Source organism: Centropristis striata, chromosome 6, assembly GCF_030273125.1.
Source record: "Centropristis striata isolate RG_2023a ecotype Rhode Island chromosome 6, C.striata_1.0, whole genome shotgun sequence".
In the NCBI taxonomy this organism is placed as follows: Eukaryota; Metazoa; Chordata; class Actinopteri; order Perciformes; family Serranidae; genus Centropristis; species Centropristis striata.
In genome coordinates this window covers 6502930-6516892 of record NC_081522.1, presented here as the reverse complement: position 1 = coordinate 6516892, position 13963 = coordinate 6502930, and the positions used below count along the sequence as shown (strand labels likewise).

Genomic DNA, 13963 nt, shown 5'->3' with positions numbered 1-13963 from the left:
TAAAACAAATTAAAACCAACTGCATTTGGAAACAAAAAAATCACAATTAAGCTAAAACTAAAAGGAATGGAAATGAAACTATTATAACCTTGTGCAACACAAATGCCCTATCACATGATTTGAATACATTTTAATACCACACCCCATGTTACACCATTACACCACTTTTATGCAAAAACTATGTAGTTTTTGCATAATCCTGCTGACAGACAGACAAACAGACAAACCGCACTGGAAAACCAAACCCCCAGGTGTGTTAGCTCAGTGATGCACAACATACAAACACCTTCTAATGCACAACATGGTTCATTAATTTCCCATGTTATTTCATACTGGCTGTGTGTTTGAATATCTTTTTTTATTTATTACAACAGATCATTATATCCATTTTTCCTTTCATACTTTATGAAGAAAAATCATTTTTGTATTGTTACATGAAGTTTACACACATGGGTCAAAAATGACCTTGTGCATTAGAAGTGTTGTGATACAAAAAGTGATTCACAAAATTAACAATTTGAGTATATGTGTAACTATTTTTGTCTTCTTTTTAAGGTTTTACTTTAAAAAGTGTTGTTAGAACCACCAGATTACATTGGAAAATCACATATTTTAACATTTGAGACTTATTAGAGCCACCAATTAATAATTTACATTGGAGAAACACCAATTTTAAAAAAATAGGATAGTTAATATTTGTGTCTTCTTTGTCAGGTTTTAAATTGGTGATTGGTGAATTGGTGACCCTTCGATGCACAACATATAAACATCATCTAATGCACAACATGGGTCAAAAATGACCTTGTGCGTTAGAAGCGTAGTGATTTAAAAAAAAGGGTTTTTATTCAAAAAGTAAGAAATGAAAACAAAAAATTAGGATTTATGGTGATCAAAAACAAGATATTTGAGGAAAACCTGCAATACTGAATGATGAAATGAATTTATTGCAAAGATATAGAATATAAAAACGTAGTCGGGTCACTTTAGACCCATTCACTTTCAACCACACACCACACACACCACACACACACACACACACACACTTTTTTGTTGCTTCTCTTTGCGGATTGATTTAGGTGCAGAGTTAATCATGAGAATACTATTTTTATATATCTTAAAACATGCCTGGAGGGGGTATTTAAAATATACAAGGCCTTCCTGCTCTTGTCTTGTTTGTTTTATATCATTCTGGGATTTCAACAGGCTGAAATGTAAGTGTGGTTGCTGTAAAGTCCCGAGTCAGATTGAGTCTTTGGGCTGCAAAAATATAAAATGAATCAAGTTTTACACAAGTCTGGTCTTTAGTGAAGTCCTCATTTGTGTGAGGTAAGTCCAGGTCCAGGTCTTAGGTCTCAAGACTGCAGCCTGTGGAGTAGAGGCTCTAAACTGCTACTGCTGCCTTCTGGTTGCATGATAGGAAAAGCTGAAAAGACTTGTGGAAAAAAACTCATATTTATGATAATTTAATATCTTACTGTGTAAGTGGTGGGGAGTTAAGAAGTCCACTCTAAGCTTCCCTGTCTCCCTCCATGCCTGCTTGTGTGTTTGGACTGCTGGTGTAATTACGGTCCAGGCAGGGACAGACCTGGAGACAGAGGCAGTGTGTTAATTGTACGGTGGACCAGGAACGGAAGCTATTAAAGCAAGTCTGCAAAGACATTCTCAGCCTCATCTGCTGCCATAAATCCCTCCTCTCCACTACGACTTACTACCGTTACAAGTGCCCCTCCCTTCACCGCTCCATCCCTCTCAGTCTTTCTATCTCTCTGTTTGTTTCCTTGCTCCCAGTTTTTGCATGATGCAATTGTATTATCGACGAAGTTTTTGAGAAACTGAAGAAACTAGAATTTGAGCAAGTTTGGAAAGAAATGAGTGGAAGTTACAAAGGAAAAAACTTACTTGCCATCTTATTAGTTTTGCAGCTTTTTTTTTTTTTTTTTATCTTTTAAAGAGTTAAAGAAGGATAAAATAGACTCAGGGACTGGATTCTACTCTGCTTCTTTTGGGAATAAAAATCAATAAGTCTATATATGTCCAGCATGTTTCTCTCTCTGTCTTCAAAAACATGTCTATTTTACAGGGTGACAGCTAACAAAATCAGAAACACCACTCAGTCCCTCTGGCCTCCCACACTGTAAATCCATCATACTTTCACTGAAGGTGTTACTTACACTACCGATCAAAAGTTTTAGAACACCCCAATTTTTCCCGTTTTTTATTGAAATTCAAGCAGTTCAAGTCAAATGAACAGCTTGAAAGGGTACAAAGGTAAGTGGTGAACTGCCAGAGGTAAATAAAAAAAGGTAAGCTTAACCAAAACTGAAAAATAGGCCTTTTTCAGGGAACAAGAAATGGATTAACAACTTACCTCTATGGAGTCTTGGGCTATTTTGTCCATTTTTTAATTCTTCTCATGTCATGTCATTTTGTGTCTTTTTTTGGTCATTTTGTGTCTTTTTTAGTCCTTTAGTCCAACATAAAATGTGATTTTGAATCTTTTTTTTGCTTTCAAAACACTATCATGCTCAATAAAGAATTTTAAATGTTGCAAATGTGCATTAATTTCAGAGTACACTGAGACATTAAACTGCATCATTTTCAATTAAATTCTGGAAAAGTTGGTGTGTTCTAAATCTTTTGACCAGTAGTGTATGTACAAAAGCCCACTCCACAGATTCATTCAACAGGTTTAACCAGACTATTTGCATCCATTGAATATTGATTAAGAGGTGGCAGAAATCGTTGGAGTATTGAAAAGGTTGCCTCTCCACATCTTTCTTCTGCTTTGTCCCTCTTTCTCTCATACACAAACAGACACACAGCCATCCATTGGCCATTAGGGAGGCCAACCAGGCCTCCCAAAGCTGAAAGCAGGAACAAAAAGGCTGACCACTGTAGAAAGGCCTAATTAAACAGCAGCCTTTAATGTCAGTCAGCCCCCCACTGTAGCCCCAACCACACATGAATGAAAGAATAATGCTCTTTTGAAAAGGAGCACAGTTTTATAATCTAAACCCATTGGCTTATGAAAGGGAAGCCCCTTAGCTAAGAAGGCCCACGGGTCACCCTCCATCTCTTCCTTTCTCTCTCTTTCTCTCCTTCCTCACTCTCTTTTCTCCTCTTCTCCTCTCCGTCCTCCTGCTGGGGTTAAGCCAGGCTGACCGTGGGCAGGTCTGTGACCGCCACCTCCAGCAGGCCCTCGCCCCCCCACCCCTCCGAGGTCTTGGTGGTGCTAATTGTCCCCGGACATACGCACAAAAAACACACATGAACAGCCATGTGTGTTGGCATGACCAACCGCTGGGCTCATGTGCTTGGATTATCAGAGCGCTATGAAAGAGAAACAGCAAATTTAATCCAAAAATGGTAGCTGTAGTGGGACTAAGAGCTGAGAGGAGGGAGTAGGCTTGGGTGCTCAGGGGCCTCAGTGCTAGGGGTTATCCTGGAAAATGATAGGAGAGAAAAAAAAAATCAAGGGTCCAGTGTGCACCCCCCCTCCCTGATCTCACCTCACTTCACCACTGCCCACCCCCAGAAATCTCCCCACCCCACCCAGGCGAGGGGACCCCCCGACTGGCAGCAATAAATAGATTCTTTCTCTAACATGCCTAATCCTGCTAAACAGCAACAAATCCTATTAGGCCATGAATTATAAATCCTTCTTCACCACCTCACCCCCTCGTCCCCCCACTGGAGAAACCCAATCGCCCTCCTGTCTTCATAACACGCACGCGCATACCCACACACATACAAATACACAAGACCTCAAGAATGTGGGTCCAAACAGGGAGGAATTGTAAGTGTTGAATGCCCATGCATTGGAATGTATGTCTATATATTCTCCTGCATGCTTCCATTTATACTAGATATGTGGATTTGTGTGTGTGGCCCACAAGGCTTACTGCTCCCCAGCAGGAACACCCTCACACAAGGATCACAAATGATAAAGTTCTTAAAAAATGAGGGTCCAATAATGCTCCTAATAGCAGTTTGCTGTTACACATGCATGCATTTCTTCCTTCTTATCATTTCTTCAAATATTTGACTGTAGTTTTGTGGGACACAGCTTGAAAAGGTAAACATGTTGGCACCATAAAGAGCAACAGGTAAACATCAAACTAATGTGTTAGCAAAATCAAACCTATAAAAGAACAGTTGCTTTCTCTTAAGTATAGCCGCAACAATTAGTCAATTAATCGATCTGTCCATTTACACAATTAAAGTGATGTAAGGTTGTTTTCAGCCTCTCAAATATGGAGATTCCCTCTATTTATCTGTTTTATATCATATTAAACTGAGTATTTGGGGGTTTTGGACTGACAAAACAATGACCTTTGACTTAGAAAATCTGAAATTGTTATTTTTGAGTATTCTTTGACATTTTCTACACCAAACAATTAATCGATCAAGCAAAAAAATAACCCACAGATTAATCTTTAATGACAACAATTATTAATTGTAGCCCTTTCGTTAAGTAAACCAAAGCATTTGACGGTGCCAGACGTTGGGTGGTGAGACTATTTCAGTTTGGACTAAGACAGTTAATGACTGACAAACCAGCTGACTGACATTACCATTGAGCCACATCGAAAAGATAAAAAAAAGTGCACCTAAATAGACAGAAAACATCCTAAAAAACAGATGTTTGGGAAAATGCCCTTCTGAAAAAGAGGATTCTGCCCTTGGTTCACACACTAACATGCTTTTTTCAAATCACTGACACACCTTAGGCTAAACCTTTAGACTAAACGAAGGTCTGGCACCAAAGAGGGGGTCATTAACCCCAAATCTATCCGACTCTCTAATTAGGCTTACTTTGAAGAATAGTAACAGCCACGTCCTCCTCTCGAGGCTACACCTCAGGCCTGGAAAATTAACCCTCAGAACCTGAATTAGTGGTCACGTCTTTGAGGTAGCCATTGTCCCAAATTATTATTTTTTTTACTGCTGGAGGAACTGCAAGAAGAGACTGCATGGGTGTATTAAAAGGCAAAACAGCATCTATAACTTTTTTAAAAACCCATGGAAACTATAACCTTAAAATATCTAAAATTAGATTTTTTTTGTCTCCATTTTTTTAGATACAATCCTAGTTCCACATGGTCTTTAAACCCTTGCAAAAATCTTTTTCCCACGGCTGTAGTTTTTCATTTTCTCCGCCGTCTAACTGGAAACCTCCTCGCTCAAATCTTTAGTTAATTTGGCAGTTAGAGTCGTGTCAAGAAGAGTTCACCAGTCATTAGTCTACTTGTTAGAAGTGCGCTCCTCTCCAATCTTCCCTCCGTGTGGTGGGAAAAAGCGGTGTCTGTCTCTGTTCTCCTTAAATAATGACAGGTTGCGAGACTCTGTGTCATTAACATTAAACATGGGCGGGACTTCTTTCTGAGGTCACCAGGATGTCGAAGGGGGAGTTATTTTCATTGGTGGGGATTCTTTCACAAGCTTAAAAATTGGAGACTTTCATTCACATGTACCTTTAGAGTTTTGTGGTGACAATATGTGTACATTCAGACTATGGGGATACTTACAAAGAATCTTGGAAATCCCAAATGTATATAACCACAGAATTCCTTTCATGGTGAGATATTGTGGGCTGCACAGTGTGGAGAGACACTGACGCTCTGTATTTATCTGTATTTGCTTTATACATCCATTTAAACATGTAATTGTTTCTCAGTATTCAGTCGTTTTTCTACACTGCAAAAAAGCCAACTTGTATTTTTTGGCCTGAAACATTGATTTAAGTTGGTAAAACTTTTAAATATAAATGATTGACATTTAGGGCAATAATGTAAGTTAGCACAACAAAGGAAGCCAGTTGTCTGCTCAAAAACAAGTTTGTGAGTTGTTGTTACTTATATCTTTAAGTTGGGGTTCAAAACAAGGGACAATAGTTCTGCTAACTCTTGTTTCTTTGTTGTGAAATTGGGTCATTAGCGAAAGCTAGCCGCTAACTGATGCTAGCGGCTAACTGATGCTAGCGGCGCTGCTTGTTACAGCTACAAGAGTAGCCATTAGCGTATCAATGCTAACTCAAAATTGTGGTCGCAACATTAGCTGACATTTCATAGCGGCGTTACAGTCGTGCCAATTCAGCACATTGCAGAAGTTAGCAGAAGTAAGGATTAAAAGTTATTACAATGTAAAATTATAAGTTACTACAACTTACAGTTGAGTTGACAAAAATCTGAATTCAGAGTTGAGCAGACTCAAAAACAAAACTTAAAATACTTAGTTTAATTGTCCAACTTAAAATTTTATCGAAGTTTGTTGCCTTGAAATTTTGAGTTCACTCAACTTTTCTTTTTTTGCAGTGTAGTGTCTTTGTTATAGAATTGCAGAAGTTATGTGTGACAGTGAATCGACAGCATCTCTGGCCTCTCTCTCTCTCTTGTTTTCTCTCTCTCCGTCTCTCCGCGGCCACACACATCAAAGATGGCTCTCTCTCTCGGTTCTTTCTTTGTCATCAGCTCTTAATGGGCGCTGGGCTTTGATGTGGCTTGGTTGCTGCTATTGTCTCCAGCATGTCTTGATCAGTGTCCATTGATCTGTAAGAGGGCGGCATGAGAACAACTGGAGCAGACACAGGGAGGAGGGAAAAACGATTGTATCAGAAGCCATATTTAACTTGTTGCGTCTTGCTGCATAGAGTGCGGTCGAGTCTTGTGTCAAGTTTGGGAAAAAGAGAAAGTCGGAGATATACATAGTGAGAGACTGAAAGGCAGAGGAAAAACAGGGGGTGAGGGAGTGAAAGAGAGTGAAAGATTGCCAGAAATATACAGTTTATTGTTAAAAGAAACTGTAAAAACAGGCATTATTGTCTAAATGTGAACTTTCTGACAGTCATTGAATGGATTATAGGTTACAAAAGTTTCCATTAGAAAAAGTCACCAAAACAAAGCTTAAAATTGTGATATTTCTGTTTATCATTTTAACATTGCCAAAATAAACCGTTTGGAATAACTAGATCTTGTTGAAAACATTAAATTCTGCTTCTCTGCGACATGTAAAAATGCATATAGTTCAATATGTATAGTATGTAGAGACACATATTTTTATTCCAATATTCATGAAACTTACTTGGAAAAAAATAAAATAAAATAATATATATAAATTTCATTTTATTTGAATTTTTTAACAAATAATTTGCAACATGCATTTTTTTTAGTTTGAGCCAAGATTGTACGGATTCCATAAAATGACTTATATATTGCAGTGAAATACAAGGCCACAGTGACTAAAGTTTAAAAAGAGCAAAAAATGTTTTGAGACAGCTTTTGAATCAGAGGGTCAAAAAGTACCAATTATGCACTGCTTTCATATTTTCATATTTAACTCAGCTGTCTGTGAACAGAATAATGAAAATATGTAAATAAGAAATTTATAAGAAAATAATTATAACTTAAGCTGTTTGGCACTTGGTGGATTTGTATGTTTGCTGACCAAAAGGAAGTACAAAAAACAGGACATTCAGCTGTTTGCTTATTGTTTTGATGTTGCACTGCACTGTAAAAAATGTCTGTAGATTTTACGATGAAAAACTGCTAAACCATGACAGTAAAAGACGTAAGATGATAAATGAGTTAATTCAGTTTCAGTAACAATGAAACACCGTAAATGTATATATCAGCCAAAACAGTATTTTTTTTTACAGTTTTGTGTACATTACTCCACTATAAAATACACTGTAATATGTATTTAACCCACCAATGTAATTTTTGCAATTATGTTTTTTCTCACTGTTAAATGTACTAAACATAATATCTCTAACAAAAATATACTGTTATATTTAATGGTAAAATCTTTAATTTATGCGGCATTTATAAAGTATTTTCTTGTCAATTATATGGCAGAACAGAGTTTTTTTTGATGGAAAAACTTTTTATTCATACAGTAAAAAATGGAATAAAATCGCAATCTTAAACGTGAAATCAACAGGGCCAATATAATTTTAGTGTAATATTAAAAAAAGTTCTACCGTATTTATTACGGTAAAGTTCTGGCAACCACAGCTGCCAGTTTATTACCGTAAAAACAACAGTTTTTTTTTTTACAGTGTGTGATATGATGATGTTGCAGCACAAAAACCTGAAAATAAGGAAACACAGGTCTTTCACGACTAATCAGCATCTTCAAATGTAGCTGGTTTTGTGTGGAGGTGGCCTGAGAACTTCTCACACTCTCAGAGCTGCTTTACTTTCCCACGAGACAAACAGTTCCGCAATCCACATGGGAGAATTTCTTGCATTGGAGCTTCTTCTTAGAAGCCCATTCATTTTAAAACCCTCATTGAATGGAGAAACTTGGCTTTTACAACATAGTGTCACACTTATAATTCTCACCACGACACCCTCTGGCATGCCATCACTTTTAGATCAAACATTCCTGAAAGAATGTAGTCATCTTATCCTTCCGAGATATGATAAAGGGATGTCTGTTTTTTGAGGAGAACAGAGGACCACAACTCTTTGATGGACCAAAGCACCAGTCATAAAGCTTATCTCACACACACACACACACACACACACACACACACACACACACAAAAAGGCCAACAGTCTTGCTGGGCGCTGAACATAGCACATTGATGTCTAAGGCTGCTCTCTCCTGACTGACTCCAAGGTTATTGCAGCGCACCATGGAAGCACAGGATATTTGACCGTCCCCTGCCAAATAAAGAGGAGAGGAGGTGGGGGATGAGGGAGAGTTGCCATTGACAACTCTGAGACCTCCAAAGTGACCATCAGAAAATGAAAAAAGAGAAAACTTATTAAGAGAGAAGGGTCCAGGGGAGGCCATGGGGCTAAATCTGTCACAGCTTTTCAAGAGAGGGACAAGGCCGGTTCATGACTCCAGCAACTCCAGCTTGTTCATGACTTCTCCGGTTGACCTAAAGAAGAATAGCGAGTCTGTTGAGAAGAGCCAGGAGTTTGGGGTTTAATCCGTAAGAGAAAAAAAGAAAAAAACCACAAGCAGCCTTCCCATTAGAGAATGAATCATAGTGCGCAGGACAATGGAAAATATATTGGAGTCGTCGTGGGCGAGATCTGAGCTTTGCTGACTCAAGAGGAGTCCCCAGGATACTCTGTGTGTCAGATCTTCTGCACAGATGAAAAATAAATATGAGGAAGAGAAAAGAGAGCTGGGGAGGCAGGCGGAGATGAGTAGGAGGCAGAGTCGGAGCCGGCAAGTGTTTGAAGGGCAGCATCAGTAGAGAGATGCAGAACTTACATTCCTTTGCTTTCTGTGTGCCAAATGTTTAATAGAGTGGAGGTGGAGGGGGGTCAGACAGAAATCCTCCGTGTTATTCTTTTATCACACTTACTCGACGAACATGTGTGCACATTTGTGTCAAACGCAGGAAATGGGAGGAGGGCGCGGGGTACAGTTGTACAACGATCAAAACTGCACATGTTTTTTGTTTCCTACATGTGTTTTCTTTCCCAATTATGCTCGAACCTTTGAGTCACACAGAAAAAAACAACACATCCTTCTCCTGATCGACGATGGAGAGCAAGGAGGTGGGGGGTAGACTTTTTTTTTCCAGAATAGGGCCTCATGCTCTTTATGTTTGGCATTGTTTGTGCGCATTTCCTCTTATAGCTCGGGCAGGCCTCTCGTGGAGGGCAGGAAAAAAGACAGCAGCCCGACAGCCTTTGATGTTCATGTTTTATGGTCCCATGTCAACGCATTGTCTGTTAAGTCCTTTTGTTGTCCCCCTGTCTAATTAAGACCTCAGAGAGACTTGTTGACTCCACAAAGACCCTTATTTGGGGAGGGGGAGGGGTATGTGTACATATGGGTGTGTCTCCTTTGACTGGCACATATTTTGAGAGAAATGTTCATGCTACACATACAGAAGCATAGACTTTGACATAGAATAGAGTCATTCATTTTCTGTTTGAGGGTCGTTTGAGTAGAGAAGAGCTTATCTCTGGCTGCAGTTATGCTCAAAAGTAGTGCACTTAACACACACACTTGTCTTATTCTTCAAGAGTTTCTACCAGACTAACTGAATCTCCGCTTGGGGATAAATAAAGTAATTTTGATTGATTTGATTTAATTGAGTTAAATAAATACATACAAGCGTGATGTAGCAAAATTTAGACCTGGTCACTGTGTGGTAACAGAGGAAGATCAAAGCCAGGAACTGATGTGATGTTATTCAGAGTTAAAATGTCAATTCATGTCATGTTGTAATTTTCTTGTAGAAATTAAAGACAGAACAGAACAAGACAGGAGGGACAGGAAAGACGTGTTTTGTTAATGTGTCAAAAGAAAAAAAGAAAACACACACACACACACATCTTCTGAAACTACACATATGCAGGTGATTGCATACAGTACAGATGCTGCAGACTTTTTTTTTCTTTTTCTTCCTCTCTGTCGTCCTGTCTTGTTCACTTCCGTCATATTGTTTGTGTGTTTTATAGGTTTTGGATGGGTTGATGGGAAATGTCGTTGTACTAGTACTTGTTGCTGTGTGCAATGACAATAAAGGCTTCTGATTCTAAATCTGAAGTGTATAGAAGTGGGAATGCAATCCTAACTATTGTTTCATCTCTGCTGTTTTCCCTCTGCGTCTCCTCAGCAAGAATCCGATGATGTCAGTCTGTAGTTAATCCACCCCTCTTAGCAGACACACTGCTCCTACACACACCGTCGTCCTGCAGCTTACCAGCTTAACTTTGATGTCCCTGATACAACAGATGGCTGAAAGGTCACCTGTCTCTGAGACATACTGTACATGAAAGAGAAGAAAGATAGAGAAATGGGCACCAACAGCGAGAGCAGGTCCTAATCGCCTAGCAGGCAGGAGCTGATTTTATTTTATATTGGGGGGCTTTTTTATGGCCTTTGTTAGACAGAACAGATAGAAGAGAAAATCGGGGAGATATAAGGGAAGATATGCAGCAAAGAGCCAAGGGCCAGAATTAAACAAGAGACCTCAGAGGACTAGGGCTTGGCAGTATTGAAGTCCGTGGTGATATTATTGGACCACAGCCCCTTTTTGCACCTGCAATAATTTGTGCACCTTTGACCTCCTGACCCCTAAAACCCACTTTGCTCAGTTCTCTTGGACTTGTACACATAAAGAAAACATTCTCATAAGTCAGGTTTAACATACAAATGGGTAGACACTTTCTGCACTGCACTTTAATTGTCATGTGCTGCTAGTATTTTATTTATTATATATATATATATATGTATTTTTTTATATCTACACCCCCCATTCAGCTAATTTAACTGAATGTTCTATGTCTGTTGGTTTTATTTATTTTCTGTATGTTAAAGTCTGTTTTAATGCCTTTTTACTGAGAAATATTAAATGGAATTTAGTTTTGTCGAATGACAATGAAGAATCTAAAAGCAGCAGTAGTTATGACAGTAGTGGGGCATTCGCATTTTTTTCTATGAAAGTTCTTCATAATTTTGATAAATAGTTTTCTCTTTCCTCTAAAGCAAGGTAGGCTGCAATCAACCATCAGCACACAGAGGGCATTTGCATATTTTTTTCAAAAGAGAGCAAACATTCCCCTGGTCTAGAGAAGCCCTGAGTCTATTTGCATTGACTACTCAGAAATGATAGTGAATTTTGGGTGTATACTGAAAATGCACAGCTTTGCTGGGACGGGAACATTATAGCCACCATGAGGGATTTGTTCTGCACAACACTTTCCCAAAATGACTGTTGGTTTGAAGTACTTCATTTAGAAAATGAAATCAGCAGTCATGATTTATATACCTGCATTAAAAAAGTATCAGTATCAAGATAAATGAAGGGGTAAAGAATGTTTTTATGCTCATTGTACACACCGGAGTTTCTCAACTTTAGGTCATTTGACACGTTCTGTAATAAATGCTTTTATTAATGGGTATTTATCATTAAAGCTAAATCGTGTGTGTTATTGTTGTATTCTGACTATGGAGCTCTATGCCCTTGAACATATAATTCAACAGTGTGTATTTTTCAAATTCACATGATGATTGGACAGCTCTTTATGCATTTATCTCATCTCGTATTGATTTCTGTAACTTTTCTCCTCACTAAGTATGTCCGCTCTTGACCGCCTTCAGTCAATTCAGAATGCTGCCGCAAAATTACTTAGTGGTTCAAACAAACTCTCCCACATCAGCCCTGTGCTGAACTCTCTTCACTGGCTCCCTGTTGCATCCAGGATTCAGTTTAAAATAAAAAATAAAATTCTGACTCTCACATATAGATCGTTGCATGGTCAGGCTCCACTATATATAATTGAACTATTTCACCCAGATCTTTCAGCTCGGTCTCTTAGGTCAAACACACGACATCTTCTGTCTGTTCCATGTACCCGTCTGAAAACATGTGGTGATCCATCATTTGACTATGTAGCACTCAAACTTTGGAACTTTCTGCCTCTCCCCCTACGGTCTGCTATTTCTGTGGACTCTTTTCAAAATCACCTTAAGACCTATCTTTTTCAAATCAAATCAACTTCAAATAAACTTTATTTATAGAGCCCTTTAAGACAGCGTTAGCTGATACAAAGTGCTGTACATGGCAGGACAGACCAACAATAAAAACAAAACAAGCAAAAACAACTAAAACAAAGCGAGTCTCATGCTGGGTAAAAACCAATAAATAAAAGGGGGGTTTAAAATGAATCTCAATTTTAAAATTAGTCAAAGAACAAATAAAAACAAATAAAAACAGAAGAAAGGCTCATGTTGAGTTAAAAGCCAGTGAATAGAAGTGGGTTTTAAGATTCCTTTTAAAAGCGGACAGTGAGGAGGCCTGCCTGATGTGCAAAGGTAAATTGTTCCAAAGGCTGGGAGTAGCGACAGTAGTCAATGTACATATATTATTTTATTTAATTGTCTTATGTTCCCCTATCTTATTTCTTTTTTTTAATCTTCTGTAAAGCACTTTGTGATTTTATCTGTGAAACGTGCTATATAAATAAAACTTTACCTCCTTAACTTTACTTACTCTTTAACTGCTGTCTCTGTTTGTCCATCTGTGCCTGCACTCATATCCTCTCCCAACACATTTCAGTCCATGTTTTCTCATTATCTATTCTCACTCGAAGCACGCATCCTCCAAACATGCTGCTGTCACATATCCAAGGACATGTTTCTGCATTTTCTGACCATAAATCACATGAGCACCAGTGCACAGCACACAGAGAGCCTCCCTGTAAAAACAAACACAAGTACATGCCATACACTCACTATGGTATGCAAGTATGAGTCTGTGTGTGTTGTTTACATCCAGTGGTTTCTGTTTCAGTGTTTAGCCCCATACCAGTGGGTTTTCTTTTGTGTTGACACAGATGTGCTGCTTTGAGCCAAGGGACGTGCGTTTTGGAAGTCCTCTTAATGCAAACTGAGCCTGCTTTCCTTCTGTTTCACTTCGCACCATGTTGCAGGATTATAGTTGTGACCGATAAGGCGAGCCCTCATAGAGAGCAGGGGTTAATCTGTGTTGACACATACAGTTAGAGGTTAAATGTTTATCTCTGTGGACATGAATGCATACCTGTCAATGTGTGTGCTCTCCTTTCAGGGCCACATGTTTTGCTGTTGCATGGTGCACACATTGATTCTTAAATTAGACTTTGTTTGTGTGCAGCCTTTCCATTCTTTTACCTTTCTTTTACAGTCACCAAAACAAGCCACTTTTTCCAACAAGAAATTGTCTGTAACTATCAGTGTTTTTCTTTTGGACTAAATCACTCTCCCTTTCTGTCACAGGTTGTCCCATGCCCAGAGATCAGCTGTCAAAGTCCTTCGAAGAATGCAGTACTTTGTGGCCAGGAAGAAATTTCAGGTAAGCAAAAGTGAATCCAGAGGAGGAGAGAGACATTTTTATAAAGTTAAGAAGAGTTAAAGATACAGAGATGAAGACGGAGACAGAGTGAGAGTGTGAGAGAGAGTAAGAGAAGTGTGTGGTGTTTGTGCGGTTATACAGGATGAGCAGGGG

The 13963-nt window shown here is 38.8% G+C and overlaps 1 protein-coding gene across 1 annotated transcript in view; it reads left to right on the top strand.

Moving 5' to 3' along the window:
- kcnq1.2 (potassium voltage-gated channel, KQT-like subfamily, member 1.2) overlaps positions 1-13963 on the top strand; it is a 188859-nt gene that overhangs the window by 101214 nt on the left and 73682 nt on the right. The window contains exon 14 of the mRNA XM_059336070.1: positions 13735-13810. Within this exon, the coding sequence (XP_059192053.1) occupies positions 13735-13810 (76 nt within the window). The remainder of the gene's footprint in view (positions 1-13734; positions 13811-13963) is intronic.